The 17,221-nt window shown below is 35.7% G+C and overlaps 2 protein-coding genes across 4 annotated transcripts in view; one reads left to right on the top strand and one right to left on the bottom strand.

The window, feature by feature from the left end:
* LOC309658214 (uncharacterized protein) overlaps positions 1-17,221 on the top strand; it is a 607,864-nt gene that overhangs the window by 456,402 nt on the left and 134,241 nt on the right. The gene's annotated exons all lie outside the window — the stretch shown is intronic.
* The window catches only part of CPEB4 (cytoplasmic polyadenylation element binding protein 4), a 63,747-nt gene that overhangs the window by 9,148 nt on the left and 37,378 nt on the right, over positions 1-17,221 (bottom strand). The window contains exons 3-7 of one of the 3 annotated variants that reach the window (XM_082456421.1): positions 16,886-16,936; positions 7,872-7,895; positions 5,956-6,129; positions 1,436-1,525; positions 950-1,068 (exon numbers count right to left, since the gene is read on the bottom strand). In XM_082456421.1, coding sequence (XP_082312547.1) covers positions 950-1,068; positions 1,436-1,525; positions 5,956-6,129; positions 7,872-7,895; positions 16,886-16,936 — 458 coding nt within the window. The remainder of the gene's footprint in view (positions 1-949; positions 1,069-1,435; positions 1,526-5,955; positions 6,130-7,871; positions 7,896-16,885; positions 16,937-17,221) is intronic. The other 2 variants (XM_082456422.1, XM_082456423.1) reach the window with 2 other exon arrangements.

Here is a 17,221-nt window from a genome sequence, read left to right on the forward strand (position 1 = left end):
ACCAATCTGTTACACTGTTTCAAAAGGCATTTCAAAATAAAAATATTGATGATATCTGCAGTAAGCATTTTATGATAAAACACATCAGTGTGTCCATTACAACAACCAAGGATCAAGTACCTCAATTCAACTGTTTGCGTGTATTAACTGTTACCAATGCCCACACCAAAGGCTAAGGGGTTGATAGTGGGGTATTCCCAACAGGTACACCAAACCAAGTCCCAAGGCCAGAATGTCCCAAATTTAAATACCTAAATTTAGGGACTGGCAGGGAACAAGCAAGTCAAATAGAGACTAGCCACGTAAGAATTCTGGGACAACCCTAAGACACTAAGAGGAGCTCCACAAATCACTGTTTGAGCTGAGCCCACTGGCGCCTCCATTCTGAACTGGACCCCATCACTAGGTACTGGCTGAGTGATAAAAGATTGTTGGTTTGCCAGATTTGTCAAAACAGGCTAGTTGCTGCTATTCCTAAAGACTAAATTTTATAATAAAGAAAAACTTCTTCAAAATGAAACAATATGCAATGTACATTTATGTATATACATAATTCATTTTACTTGGCGAGTACCATATGCAAAAAGTTAAGGATAGTATTGGGTAAAATCTTGATCAAAGAGAGGAAAGAGAAAGACCTATTTGTGATTTGAGTTCTATTATTCAGAGGAAATTCAGCTACTTTATATTTATCAAATGCATTACCAGGTAAAGTCTTTTAATAGAAAGATTCATCAATATTTTAACTAACCAAAAATTCAATGTCAAAATAATGTGCACAAATATACAGAATGTCAATGTTAGGAACCTGACAGAAACAAAACTTTTTCATTTCGATTCTACTTACAAACGTGTCAATTAACAGAAACATTAAGATGTCTGTGGGTTTTTCAGAGCTAACAAATAGAGGCAAAAATGAGAAGTTATTTTCATGCTAGACTGCACTTACTGGCTTGTCTTTGATAGTGGGACTTGATACACACAGGTAGAGTTTTCCATCTTCTTCAATACATGCATCAATGAGAGCCTGAACAGAGCTTTCATCTTGAAAGAGCAGGAATGCATAGCCTAATAAAAAAATTTTGAAAGGCTTATATTTTTCCTATTTTTAAAATAAATCTTCAAGGGAAAGGAAGCATAAAACTAAGGAAGGGAAAAGGTGTAGAAAAAAATGAAAACAAACAAACAGAAACCTCTAAAACTTAAATCTCACCCTAAATCTGATAATATCAACATTAAGTTCAGTTTGGTATTATCTTGAAACCTCTTTTAGAGTAAAATTAAATCTGAATTGAAAGTGCATACTAAATACAAATTTTAAAGACATATTTGGGAAAATGTAAGTTTAACAATGAAAAACTGTACAGTGAAGGTAAACATTTATGAAAAGAACATAAGGATAAACTATGCATGTATACTGAATACTGAAAATTACCTTTAGGAGGAAAATAGGATTTGCTCTCTGCTTTATGAGGCCAATCCACAATCAAAGGGCCAAAGCGACGAAAACTAGCTGTGATCTCATCTAATGAACAACAAATCAAAAAAGTAGATTTAAATATTTTTATGTTCATTTTTGGGAAATAGTTTAGAAAAAAGTTTCCAATCTACTATTTACAAGAATAGTACACCAAGACCTCCCACATCTCCTTCATCTGGATTCCCCTTACTGTTAACATTTTGTGCGTTTGTCTTCTGCCTCTTCCCCTTCTATCTATGCATGAATCTATCTATCTATCTATCTATCTATCTATCTATCTATCTATCTATCTATCTATCTATCTATCATCTTTTTCTGACATGATGCTCTATTACCCCCAAACACAACTACTGGTACCTGCTCAAAGCAAGGTCACCCCCTTATGTACCACCAAACAACACCACTTCCAATCAGGAAATCAACATTGATACAACACTCCTTCCCAATTCACAGACTCCATCCCAATTTTAAACTATCACAATATATCTCTTTTTTCCTTCCTGATCCAGAATCCTATCCAGAACCATGCTACATTTAGATGTCATGTCCCAGGTCATCAGTCTTTTTCAGTTTACAATAGTTCCTCATTCTTTCCTGTCTTTTACATGCTTAGTAGCTTTAAAATATACAGACCATTCATTCTGCAGGATGGCTCTCAACCTGGGTCGGTACTGTTTCCGCATGACCTATGCATTCCAAACAGGAAAACCACCATAATGATGCTGTCATCCTGTCCTTTCACTAGGTATGTTAATCTTGATCAGCTGGTCAAATTGATACCTGCCTGGTTTCTCCACCAAAAAGAAACCATTTTCCCCTTTGAATTTGATTAGTATTTTGTGGGGGAATATTGTGTTATCCATCAATATCCTGTTCCCTCATTAGACTTGGCATCCATTGAAGACTCCTACCTATATCAGCTACCACAATGATTACTGCCAAATGCTGATTACCTATTTCTATCAATCCTTCTACATTTACTAGTTAGTATTATACAATAAGGAAGAGTTTTCCCTTCTCCCCCATTTATTTAGTCATGTATTTATTTATATCAGTATGGACTTATTTTATTCAATGGGTTGTAATCTGATTCTCTCTTCATTTATTTTGATGTTCAATTTGTCCTCAAAATTGTCCCTGATTTGGCCAGAGGGGGTTCCTATGTCCTTTTGACCTATCCCCCCATCATCCTTCAAGGGCTTCCATACTTCCTGGCCCAAGAAGATACTCCAGGCTTTCATCTTGTTCTTTCTCTGCCCTACCCTTAGAATTAGCCGTTTCTCACCCCCTGCCCACCGCCCGCACCCAAGAAATTCTCATTCCTTTCAGTGACAAACGGTATTTAGAAACTAAGATTTAGGTATTCCATATAGTCATTGCTAGTGGATATTTATTACTTCTAAGTCTTCTCAGAGGACAAAGCTAGGAAATGTATGAATATACACACAGATATATTTACAACTGTTTCTGTATCTGTGTACATTTTAAAAATGAGTTCATACTGGTAACTGTAAGTCCACTCCAACATCTCATGTTTTTTTCTAGCCTTCCCCCCTTCCCATGTTTGTAAATTCCCTTCTCGCTATGAGAAACCAAGTTCTCATTATCCTCAATATGTTGGCTTCCTTGCTCAACGTAACCCATCTTTCAGCTAGCTGCCCTGGCAGTCTCCTCTACCTTCCACCTCTGCACCCTAGCCCTTATTGCCCTGATTTACTGGGCAGCATGCACGCTGCTGCCGAGGCCTCTGAGCAGGCCCCTTCCATGTGTATACCTACACACGCCCTCCACTTGGCACCCTCTTCCCCCTCACCAACCATCTTCCTTGGACACCAATATCTCTGAGCCTTATGAAGAAGGTAAAGGAAGCGCACATGGGATGGACAAGGAAGACCTGATCATATTTTCCTATTAGTGTAAATGATACCAGTTATGCTATATTATATATTTGGAGAACTACTGAGTAGACTATAGGAAAATAAATTTCCAGGGAACTTCTAGAAAGAGTAGGTAAGCATATGTAGATAAGACCTGGGAGTAGGGCAGGAACAGAAAAGAGAGATGAGAAACATGTTCAAATTTCAGTCTGGTAATACTGTTCTCATCTCCTCCAGATTGTGAAACAGTAGTCTGTTCGAACAGCTATGATGCCTGTTGCTACGGTACCGTTTAGCTCATGTGAGATTGATAAATAGGGGAATGATGTCAGTGTAACCTAGACATTATACTGGTTCACAAATGACTTTTCCTAAGCAAGGTGAGCTAGCATAGTGGGAGAACCATAACCTTCGGCAGGAAAGGAAAAAGCCCCCAGCTTGTGTGATGTGCAGGCAGGAGCCCCCTCAGCTCTATTATAAGAAAATTAAAAATGAGCACAGCAACCAAGCCTCTCTGGTCAGAGAGGTGTCCCCCCAACCTTGCAGGGCTCTTATCTCCTGGGAGTTCGCATTCCTCAGCTGCTCAGAGGTCCACTTTCATCTGCATTGCCTCCAAGCTAGCAAGCCAGAATTTCTGCTCTATTGGTTTTGTGCATTTTCAATATTCCTTGAGGCAGTCTCTAACCATACTGAGCTGCTTGCCTGAATTGTCCAAGTTATTTCCAAGGTACTAATTCTCTTTTTGTTAGTGCTTCTGGTACAAAATTCATTAGGTTCTAAGTGATCTGCCTCTAGCCCCTTTTGCCCCATAAACCCTGTGATTCTTAGTGCACAATTCCGCAGAACACAGTATTCTTCAGGAATACATATTTCACATTTTAATAGAAAGGGCTGCCTGCCTAAATTGCTACCGACTTATCATCATACGTGGTCTTGAGGATAAAGCAAGATGACTAACACAATTCCCATTAATTTTGCTCAGTGTAAACCACCTCCTTTGCCAACTTGGTCAAATTTACCTGTGCCTCTAAGAATTTTAGGAACGATACATTTAAGATTGCTTAGTAATTTTCCTAAAAGATACAGACTAACTAGGCCAGAGAAGGAACTTATCCCAAGCAAAGTCAGATAAAATTCAGTCTTCTCTGTCTGTATATAAGCATATAATTTCCTCATTGAAGTCCATCCAGGGCTCAGGAGTGTTAAAGATTTGACCTCTAAAGGCTCATAAAACCTAGAATCCATAATGCTAAGGAAAGTGAGGATTCCAGCTAGAGAAAAGAAAAGGTCACACCCAGGAGCTTACTGGAGTGAACAACATCATGCTGAGGTGTTTAGCCCAGGATGAACACTTTGAGCAGAAGCTATGCCTTCTGACGACAGAACGGAGATTGAGCCAGTCTGGCCTGAAATTTCAGCACAGCTTCCTCCGGGACGTTTTATCATAGACCCAAAAAAAAACCAACCCTGTGTTTATTTCAATCTTTGGCTGTTTTGAAGCCATTTTTGTCTCAACCTTCCAAAAGACTGATCATCTTAAGGAAAATGTAGTGGCTCAGTAAGTTTAATCTCAATCTAAATGGGAAGTTATTAAACCTCATTATTAGACCTTATAGATTTTTAGAGAAAACTCTTCTATCCTCCGTAACATTTCTTTCCATTTCCATTCAGGAAACCAAGACAAAATAGATTAGGAAAAAAAAGCAAGCAAGGATATGTGGTTGCTATATGGTCGCAACTTTCATTTTTGTCAGGGTCACTTAGACCCACAGGTGAATAAAATACTTCTGGACAATAGTCCTCTATGTCTTTTTGCATGACTGGCTCCTTATTCAGGTCTCAGCTCAAATATCACGTCCTCAAAGAGGATTTCTTTAACCACCTAATCTCACAAGTCTCCCTTCTGAGACTTCACTATATCACATCAACCTGTTTTCTTTTCAGTACTTATTCTCTAATATTTTCACACATTTTTTATCTCCCTTCCCCCACTAGAATATCAACTCTATGTGAGCAGGGGCTTTCTATCTTGTTTACTACTCGAAACAATCCTAAGAACAGTTTATAACGTTCAGAAAGCATGTAAATATTTGACAAGTGAAAAAATACTCAGAAAATGATATAACTCTTAAGATTCCCTAAGACTCTAGGCTATATTTTTCAAAAGTTCAGGCTTATTCTAAGACTTTAAACTTTTAAACAATTAACTGTACATTTACAGAGCACTCATAAAAGGTAGAAAATAGGAAAACGAATAATTGAATTTGGCCAAGGAAGGACACACAGACAAAAATGCAGTTAGCGTCCGTGTTTGCCCACAACAGAATCCTTGAGAAGTTTTCCCAATGATGTTTAACTCTTTTTGATTTAGTCCAGCCACTTGCTTCAGCTGGTTCCCAAAGTCCAGCTCCCTTTCCTTCTGTGAACTAACCTTACATGCTGTGTTAGGAAGACAGGACAAGAGAACAATGCAATCACAACTGAACACTTGGAGCCAGATAAGACTGTTATTATAATGACAGCAACCATTACCTATGCATTACCTACTATGCGCCACAGTCTGGGCACCATGTTATAAACGGCTCTTTCTAAATATACCTTCATCGATGTCAGGAGGTAATCCGCCCACAAACACCTTGCGAGAATATCGTTCTACTCTTTCTCCATTCTGGTGAGTGAAGCAGTGAGGTGAACCCAGGCCACTATGAAGAGGTTGATCCCCACGGCCATCATCCAAGAATCCATCTTCCATTGGAAACAGTGAAGACTGACCTGGAACAGAAAGCAGGAAAAAAAAAGCTAACAGAAAATGTTCCTTGCCACTGATTATCTTACACGAGAAACAAGGAAAACAGCAGATCCAATAAAACTGCTGCTTTTATTTTTCTCACTGAACAACAAATCACTTAGATATGCTCTTGAATTTCCATCACCTTAAGGTCCCAATTGAGTCAGGGAGAAAGTACATGGTTAAATAGAGGGCTGCTCAACCATCCCACTGGGATCCAGAAACTTGAGCGAGGTGAAAGTACAATAGGAGGGAGCACTCTTTTGAAAGCAGTTGGCAGCAGGCTGCACCACCTTGGCAGGGCCCCATGGCCACTGGCAACCTACACATGTACACTAAGTATTAAATTTGACTATCAGATGCTAGATCACTTAAATTTCTTTAAAACATCATATAATATAGCCTGCCCAATTGCCTCTAAGAATGTCCCTAAAATGAACAAGTTGATTTTTAAAGTGAGCACTCAGTTTACCTTAACTAATGGGATGCCATCAAAATCCACTTGATGCTGTTATCCAATTTTGTTGGCTAGTCTCACAGAATTTAAGATTTTTAGGCATGCTAAAGATAAATTTTCTTTTAGTTGAGTAATTATCAGCTGGTACAGGTAGTGTCTAATTCTAAAAACTAGTCATTACGTTTGCTGTTAAAAAATCCTATCATTCAGAATATAAAAACAGAAAAGACCAGAGATGCCAATGTGGTTAATATTCTTCCCATACTTACCTGCCAGTAAAATATGAACTTATAAATCATAAACAAAGCAAAGAGCTACAAAGAACTGTAGAATCTCTCAAGCACTGTTTTGTCACTTTTCAGGCTGCCAATTTACTTCTAGGTACTACATAAGGAATTCGTTAATGGATTCTGCAGAAACATATCTTAAGTGCTCTTCCTTTACTGAAACATTCCAATATCCTTTTGTCACCACACTTGTCTTCCTTTCAACTTTCATTATTAAACACAATTGACAGTATATTTGTTATGAATTTACCCTATAAAACCACAGTTCAAAAGAGTTATATAATGAAGATAAAAAATGACTCTAAAATTGGAGGTTATTTCTGGATCTTCAAAAGTCACTTATATTTTAAAGCTACGTTATTTAACTGTCTAACTTACTTTCTTATAAAAAGGCAAAACTATAGTACAGGAGGCAAAAATAAAGTTTATTCAGGCAGACACTCTAGGAAATGATTCTTTGAAATTCTCTAAACTGTGTAGAGCTTTACCCCCCCCCTCAATGTTTGAAATTTATAGGAGTAGTCATCTATTTAGTCTCATTTTAAACAAAATGCAGTATTATGCTCAGTAATAAATAGACAAATATATAAAAATTTTTGAAAGTAGATTTAAGCTATTCAAGCATAACTGAACCTCCAATATAATCAGGTATTTTGGGACCAGTCATACTATATTTTCCTTTTTAAAGATTCTTCATTTTGTTCTCCTAAGAAATTCCTTTCACAAAGGAAAAAAGGGAAACAAATCTTCAGATATAAGTAAGGTGAGTTTGAAATTATTTCAATTCAAATCCCAATCCTACCATTCTGACTCCTTCAAATTAGAATGTCTATAATGTTAACTATAACACATAAAGTATGTATTGATCACAGCTATGTTTCATTCCCCCTACCCGCTTCCCAACAAGGGTTAGAAATTGAGCAAACTTGGGTCCTCTCCAAATACAACTGATACATTCAAAAGTTAGAAACAATAATGTTACCTCTCCTTCGCCCATATGTCCTTGCTGCATGTCAAATGAGAAAACAAAAAAAACAAAAAAACAACCTTTCAAACATTGTCAAAAGAATCAACTGTGATTTCATCTACCAGCTTTAGAAACTGAAAAAAATTGGCTATATTCCTCATTTCCTGGTAAGCATCTCAAAAAAATATGGAATTTGGATGGTGAGAGGTCAATTTAATGCATTATTTTTTTTTTAAGTTCTTCAAGGACACTGTAAAAAGTGTATTGAGCCTTACTTGTTTTAAGGGAAGCTTCCTGCTCTGTCACCCAAGATCCAAACTAGTATGAAACTAAGGGATATGTAACATGATCTAAACCAACTCCTACCATATTGATCTTAATTTCTCCCAGAATTCCCTGCTAACTAGCCATTCAGTAGATATTTCAATATTTAATTCATGACTTTTTTGCCACTACAGGATAAACAGCAGTTTTATACTATTTCTCAATTATTCCCTAATAAAGAAACACATAACAAATGAAGTCTTTAGGAAATTTATAAACTTCCTTTTAGCCAGTTTCTTGTCCCTAATCAAATCTTCCACCGTGGCCCAAATGTTGAAAAGTAAAAAGTTTGGCATTTTATCACAAAGTAGGTTCCAACCAAGAAGAGAAGAAAAACAATATAATATAATATAATATAGTATAATACAATATAATATAGACTTATATAATTATTATATGTATATACTTGAATACTCAGAAAATGGCAGTATAAATTTCAAATCAGAAAACTTTTGAGAAAATGTCTTCCCTCAAACAAACTGGAACTTGTATGTGCAGTTTGTCCAAATACCCTAATTCTATTCAACAAACATTTCTTGAATGCATGCCTGATCTTGCTAAGCACATGTGCTTGCTAAGCACATGGGTCTGACTACATGGAACTTAAAGGCCAGGTGGCCACATAAGCAAATAACGGTAATGTAACCATTACAGCAATAGGCATGTTAAGTGTTAGGTGCAACAGAAGCAGAGGAGGAGGAGAAACTCGTTCTGATTAAAGAGACAGAGAGGGGAGGGTATGGCTCTGAGATGGACCTTAAAGAGAAAACAGAGAAAAGGCACTGCAAGACCTGGCAATGGCATGAATAGGGGTGCTGTAATGCTCAAGGAAAGATGCCGAGAACAGCAACATATGCAACAAGTGAGGTCTCTTGACTGGAGAGGAAGTTTAAACAGGAAGCTGGGATAGGTTTTCCAGTTAGAAATTATAGCACATTTTAAGAGATCACTACACGAACTGGTCAGGGTTTTCATTCTTAGCCTTCTCGATAAATGCTAAGTAAGTACAGCTCAGTTATAACTGAGTTACAAATATAACTTAGAAGTACCATGTACCTATTTTCCAAAATAAAATTATGTCTCATACCAAAATAATGTCTATCATTACTAGATAACATTGAATTTCACCAAAGTACTTAGGCAAATGGATTAAAATCAGTAAAATCTCCCTCAGCTGTTAGATTTTCACTTTAGTAGTTCTTAAATTTGGGGTGGGGGTGGACGTATTTTCTCACTTAGTGAACCTGACAGAGGTTAGAAAGACAAAGATGTCACAGAAGTAGTTGTTTAAGAACATTCTATTCATACAGCTGCTTCAAAGACAAGGGAGTTTGGGGAAATTAATGATTTGAATATCTTGGTTCTGCCAATCTTAAAAAGTTGATTGATGCTGCTTGGATTTCTGAGAAAACAGATATTTGAAAAGAGTGGGCTTTTAAAAGCTACAAAATTAACATTAAAAAATCTCATAGCTTCCGCTATTTCAATAGTAAGTACAGTTTCAGGAACAGTAAAGGCTATAGATCAAAAGCAAAAATCAAATACTCTCAAAGTCTTCAAACATGTACTTTCAAACTTTGATTCTGTACCACAAAATTAAGCTGGTTAATATAAAAGAATTCATGATCAAATTCCACGATTAAATTCTAAAAACTATATTTAGAAACATTTTCCCACATTTAGGGAAAACAGGTTACAGGTGTACAATGCTTATAGCTACAAAAACTGCCTAATCAAATAGGCAAATTAATATAAAGTAGTACCAAAAAATAAAAACAATGACATTCTGGAGCACAGAAAATGAGAATGTTTAAATTTTTTATTTCCACTTATTATAATGCTATACATTATTTTAATATAGATTTTGACACATGACAGATATACAGGAAAGTAGACAAATCATAAGTGTACAGTTCAATGAACTTTCCATAACATGAACACACCTATGTAACCAGAACCCAGATATTAACAGAATGGTAAGTGGTGCCACTTCATCTATGTACAAAAGAGGTACTTAAGCACAATTCTCTCACCTATTTCAAATTATACTTGGAGAAGCATATTATGATGAAATAGTTATAATACAGAGCTTCACCACTTTCCTGAGGAAAATGTCAGATTTCCAATCTCATGATTATCAAGTGTTGCACATTATTTGATGTTTTTCAAATACTGGAGGAAGCGGCAGTTAAAAAAAAAATCACTTTAAATATGTTTAAAGAAATCTATATTTTGAAAAACTTCTGGCTAAGTCAGCTGAAATAAACCCTGCTTAGAATTTTTCTTGAATTACCAAAGAGTATACACTGTTAAAAGTTTTCAAAAATGCATACTATTATTGAATAAAAATCTTCTAGTTCCCATCAGAGTTAAGATTAATACTATTTATATGTTTATCTTTTATATTTATTACTTAGTTTTGATTTATATAATTTAATGTTCAGTATTAAAATGATTCAAGAATTTTTTAAATGGGCTGGAAACATTATGGCTATAAATTTTTATAACTTCTGGATGCATGTTGTTATTAGATCTATGATAAATACTTTATTTCCAAAGTGTCTTTACAAGATTGCTTAAAAATGCCCTATATTCATCAGTAAATTCCCTCTAGTAAAATTCCAGTAGTCTGGCATTGTAGACTTGCAAAAAGGTACAGAAAGACTGACCGGGTCTTTTTCAATACACATTATATATATATATTTCATTATAAAAATGAAAATATCATTTATTTATCTCTTTAAAAGTATCTTTTTCTCATGTTATAACATTTGTTAGTCACAAAAGGAACAAATTATCCATAATAGTGATATATTCATAACAAAAAATGCAGCCATTTAAAAAATATGGCACATATTCATGTGTTCATATTAAAGCTCTCTAAAATGTAGTTTGCATGAGGTGCCAAAGTGTGTATTGTATGATTCTTATTACGTGAACTTAAAAATAAAGGAAATATAAACAGATATGTGGGAATATACACAAATGTTTTTTCTAGAAACAACCACAAAAACCTTTGAGGATAGGGACTGGGATGGGGAAAGAAGGAATGATTCCACTTCTTGTTTTATCCTTTTCTGCACTATTTAAATTTATTACTACTGTGTACACTGTATTACTACCGTGTACACTATATTACTATATTTGCTAATGGACCCTTTTGGGTTTTCTTCTTGGTACTTACATTAAAAACAAACAAATGATATATTAAAGAAAAGCATCCTTTCCTACACGAGGGCATCTAATCAACTCTGTAAATAATAGGACTTTAGGCCATAAGGAGTAACATATGACTAGCTTTTAGTGGGCAATGAAAGACTGATCCTATTCACACTACCTCTGGCCTACCTCAGGCTCTCCATCTACCTCTCACTGCCCCCATGTTGAGAAGGCAGATAGCAATGCTACTTGGAAAAACAAGGGGAGAAGGCTCAGATTAAAAGATGTTATCAAATAACTGATTTTTCCAGTGGAACCAAAAAAAAAAAAAGTATGTGGGGGAATCAAATTAGTAAGTCAGTTAAAAAGATATAAATCAAAGGCTGGAAGCTAAAAGGAGTTGATCTGTTAACAAAAGAATAAAGGTGGTAGAACCCAAAAGCAGACAATCATTACAAAGACCAAAGCATACAATTCAACAAAGATGCGAAGAATCATTTTAAATGATTTTATAAATCACCTCCTAATTTATTAATGGGCTCATGGTCACAACATTACTTTAGATATATGCTTAAGAGAATTTCCTATGTCACATTGGCTTCTGTTTATACTAGCCTGCTGGCATTAACAATATTCAAAGAATGTTGATAAAGTATAATAAAGATACGAGAGGATTATTTATAAAGAGCTACCTTACAGAAGGGCAGAGTATGAATGTAATTCTAGTTTCTGTATATCCCTAATCCTCAGTTTCTTATTTATAAAAATGGAGAAATGAAGAGAGAATCACAAAAGATACCACATGTATATATGATGGTCAGACAGTCAGACAGACGCTCAGTAAATAATAATTTTCTTCCTCAAAAGTAAACTCATATGTATAAATTCTTAGATTAGTGTTCAACAGTTACTTTCAGCTTTCCATTACTATTCCAAGGCTAACAACTGTAGAGCACTTTAGAGTTTACAGTATGTTTTCATATTGTCTTTTTCAAGAAGAGATCTCTCAACATGCTCCTTACTGTAGCAACTAGAACCATATTATATACATTTTCAGCAAGTGACTATAATCTACATTTCTCCTGGGTAAATTTTCCCCTCCCTTTTCATAGATTTCTGTCCCCCGTCCCCTTTAAGCAAACAATCTTCTCCCTTTCCTTCCAAAGAACTATAATTAAGAGGTGTTGTTCTATGCTAACCTTTACTCATCTTCTCTTCTGGGACGAGCAAATGTTTTAGCTGAAGCTTCTAAGGGAGAGACATCCACAGAGGCTAGGACATACATACATACATGCATCTGTTCGAAACTAATTTACTGGCTTGGCCAAAAAGTTCGTTCAGTTTTAAGTAAAAATGAAAGACGCATTTTTCATTTTCACGAAGAACTTTATTGAACAACGTGTTCACTGACTGAATGAACTTTTCGGCCAACCCAATATTTTGCTGTTCTATAACTTTCCCTGCCACAAGGTTCATTTTTGAAGCAGCTAATCCTAAGGGCTAAAGCAGTGAAATGGGAGGTTAGGGAAAAAAGTACCATGCACGAGCACTTTTATACAGAGGTAGTGGTGGTAAAATGTTAGTTTTCTTGGACAAAATAAAGCTTCAGGTTGAGTAAAAAGAATATTAATCATTTAATCTGATATCTATCTCAGAGCTAAACCAAGACACACCAGAGGAATATAGGGTGAGTCTGGCCTATGCTTAGCTCTCCTTTCGGACTTAGCTGAGAAACTGAGCAAGTTTCAGCCTTGCTTATCATAACATAAAATGGATATTCTAACTATCTTCCTACTATGTATAAGATTAACTAGGAAACGGCATCTGTTACGGGATGAATAGTGTTCCCTCCTCAAAATTCATACGCTGAAGTCCTGAACCCCAGAACCTCAGAATGTGACTGTACTTAAAACAGGGCCTTTAAAGAGGTGGTTAAGGTTAAATGAGGTCACCGGGGTTGGCCCTGATCCAACATGACTGGTGTCCTTACAAGAGATTAGGACACAGACTTGCACACAGGGGAAAATCATGTAAAGACAAGGAAAAGACAGCTATCCTACAAGCCAAGGAGAGAGGCCTCAGAAGAAATCAACCTTGCTGACACTTTGATCTCAGACTTCCAGCCTCCAAGACTGGAAATAAATTTCTGTCTAAGCCACTCAGTCTGTGGTACTTGTTAACGGCAGTCCTAGCAAACTAATACCATATCCAAAAAGCAGCTAGAAAATTGCTTTTTTTTTTTTTAATACATTTAAAATCCAAGGATTTTCCCCAAGAATGCCCCTCAAAAATATCTCTATGACTAAGAGCAACAATAATAATTCCCTAGAACATGCAATTATTATTTGTTGAATTATACTGGCAGTGTCTTTTAAAAGTCATGAGTGGTAATATGAAGGTAACTGCATAATCTGAAAACTGATGACTGAGCATAGCCAAGGGGAAAAAAGAAAGCAATCTGAATCTGATCCACTGGATAAGTAAGCTCTTTTTATCTTTGTACATGCAAATTCCAATATTATTCCAATATAAACTGCTGAAGCTAGTAGACTAACTACTCTGAATCTTTTTTTCTTTTAATTTATTTAGGATTTAAACCCCACTTCTTTCCAAAAAGCTTTGTGATTGCTTGAAATTTTCAAAACAAGTTATACAATAAAAATCATGTCAAAATTCAAATGTGCATGTGAGAAAGAGAAGAAACAGCTCTTTCACATTTTTATTCAAACAAAGCAAGAAATGGTTCTCAACAGAGGCTTGGAAGAAAAAGCTCTGAAACTTATAGTTGAAGCAAAGTAGAGTATAGCTATATAATCACCTTTCTAAAGGTTTTTAAAAGGCTGAGTAGACTATTTAGGTGGACAGGAAAGAACAGCTCCTGATGGTTCCTTAAAGTCTTAAAATGGAATAATGAATATAAAGCAACACAACATATTAGGCTTTTATTTTCAGTTTTAAGAAAAAGCTGAATGGATGTAAGATGCAAAGGGACTGTATTTAAAAGTAAATAAAGTTTCAGGTTATCGCTCTTAATAATAGACAAAGAAAGCATGTTCATTCATAGACAATCATAATCTCTTGTTTTGTGTTTTTTTCCCTTGTAAATTTTTAGCACTAATATTCCCAATCCCCCCAAAATGACATTCTAATTATTTAATTTGACTACATGCCAGGTGCTATGCTAAATGATTGTACATGCACTTAAATCTCCACCACAGTCCTATGAAATGAGTAGCATTTGTGATTTTTGAGTTTATCTTCATTAAACACAATTAATGGATCACACTAGATTTTCAATATGGGGACCCCCAAAACCTGAGCTATACTGAGAACAAAGCTACTAAGAATCAACATATGAATGAGATCAATTTATCTATAGAAGCAATCCACCATAGAAGATGGTTCATAAATTTGACTGAAGAGAATGGGCAATGCCTAAGCCTAAATCAAGGTGACTAAAGAATTGTCTTAACATCCCTCCACCCCCACCTTGCTTTAATTTCAAGATTTTTAAGCAGTCTTCCAAAACCTGGACTTTGCTATCAGAGAATGGGTCTATCAGTAAATTCTAGCATCTGGTCTACCCAGAAGTTGTACTCCTCATTATGAATGCATAAATTGGCATCCGGTCCTAGTTGGCTTGTTATTAAGAACTAGCACTTGATCAAATCTGACAAAATCAAGTTCCGGGACCTTGCAAAGCTGAATACTGGATCTGAGAGCATGGCAGCCATAACCCCATATTCTGGGTCTTGCCTGAGGAGCCAGCAAGTTTCCCCTCTTTGACATCTTTTTGTTCTTTATCATCCTATCTTTCAGTCTGAGGTAATGTTAACCTCAGTCAGTATACTTCTATAACAAAATTTCCATGTCTACAACAGTAAAAACCATCTAGTCTCCTTCTAGAATCTATGGGCCAATAAAATTTCAAAACATAAACATTCAGAGGGGAAAGTTATCTTTCTTTTTTCTTTGCCAAGTAAGGGTTGTTAAAAAATAATCTATTCTTAAAAGAAAGGATATTAATGGGGGTGGGAGGGGGAGGTAAAAGGAAAGAATCTCATAAAAGACTCAAAAAAAATTAAGTGAATTGGGCTTTAAGGAAAACCCACTAGAGAGTGTTTCTTTTTCTCGTCTCAACAAAGATGACCCCAGGGGCAACTGGTCTAATTTAGCGACTTCATGAAGCAACTGGGACAACAAAGAGTTGATCACTTTGCCTAAGATCACACAACAGTATCTCAAATCTTGGTTTGCTGCAATTTCCAGCACTTGACTCTGGAACTCGTTCCACAGGAAAAGATGAAACCATGCTACAATGGCAAGCCTTATATTACTCCCCCTTATCCTGATGTCACTGTCACCACTGTGTTTGGTTTTCGGTCTACACACATTTATGCTGAAATATTATATTTTGGCATTATTTCTGGCAAATGTAGCATGAAAAGACGAAAGACTAATGAACAAGTGAGGTTTTTACAAACCATATAGTCTCCAGAGGATCTAATGCACCCAGTAACTCTCATAAATCAAATCTCCTTCTAACATTTCTTGGCTCAACAGTCTTACATTCTACAGAACACTGATTTTAAACACTAACCAAAAAGAAATCCAGTCATAAAATCAATTTTTAATTCCTCATTCATACTATAGCATGGACAAGGAGTAGGATTTTTTGGTTTTGCTTTGTTTTGGGAATGAGCAGAATATAGTATTTGGTCAAGAATAATTTATAGAAGTGGTGGGACTTAAAATGAGTTTTGGCAAATGGAAGGCATTATGAACACACAAATTTGAAATCCATATTCAACAGTAAAAGAGTGGAAAAGAAGTAAACAAGACTTCTGTATTCCACCCAATTATTTTAAACTATAGTACTACAAAAAAGACAATTTTTAATTCTTTAATTCCTTCTGTGAGTAGATGGCCCCTCCTTCCGTGCGAAATTTAGTTTGTTTCAGAATACGCACATAAAAAGAGAATTCAACAGCGCAGTGGTAATATTTAGAATAGGCAAGGAGAATTTACAGAAGGCACTGCAAAGGCTAATAAAACTTCATTTTTCTTGTTGTCATTAGACAGCAAACAGTGAATGACCTTGTCCTTTGCAGTGTCAAGCCCTGTGGTCTCAGGCTGTTTTGTCTGACTTTCGATCTCTGATTACCTTCCCTTTCTCCTGGAACACTATTCCAACTACATGGAAATGGTTTTTATGTTGACATTTCAAAGGTCACTCTACAGAAGCTAACATTGGATTAAGCCATTCTTTATGTGTCATTATGGGAGTCTCATTTATTCTCACTGTCACCAGTTTCCAGACAGCAAATTAGCTGGCTCTCAAAGTTTAAAAAAAGTTCCTGCTCTAACTTGCAGGAATAATAATTATTCATAAAATAGGTGATAGATTAATAGCAACTTGCATATTCATTACAGAGCAAACTAATGTCATTTCTCCACCTGCTGAAGCTTAACTACTGTATTTTCTACCCAGTACTAACTTGTTACAGTTCTATGAACTTCACTAAGGTGAATCAATTATCACTTACCATTAATAAGCAGAGAGCTATCGGATCCTGGATATGAATAGTTTAGACGACCTGAGGGTAAAAGAAGGCCGTTACTAAATTTATTTTTTTTCATAGATGGTTTAAATGTATTCAACAACAAAGCTGAATTAATTGCTTAATAGGTATTTAAAAAGCCATAGTATGAAATAAAACTTAGCTGTGCTAATAAACACAAAGAGTCAGTTGACATATCAAACAGCATGTTCACAAACATTCAAAAAGGGAAAGTTTCAAAGTGGGAAAATAAAATATCCCTTATATTTTTAACTATTCGGTTATTCTAATTTCCAAATCCCCATCCAAAGGAAATTTTTT

Source organism: Balaenoptera physalus (genome assembly GCF_965194825.1).
Source record: "Balaenoptera physalus genome assembly, chromosome: 3".
NCBI lineage: Eukaryota > Metazoa > Chordata > Mammalia > Artiodactyla > Balaenopteridae > Balaenoptera > Balaenoptera physalus.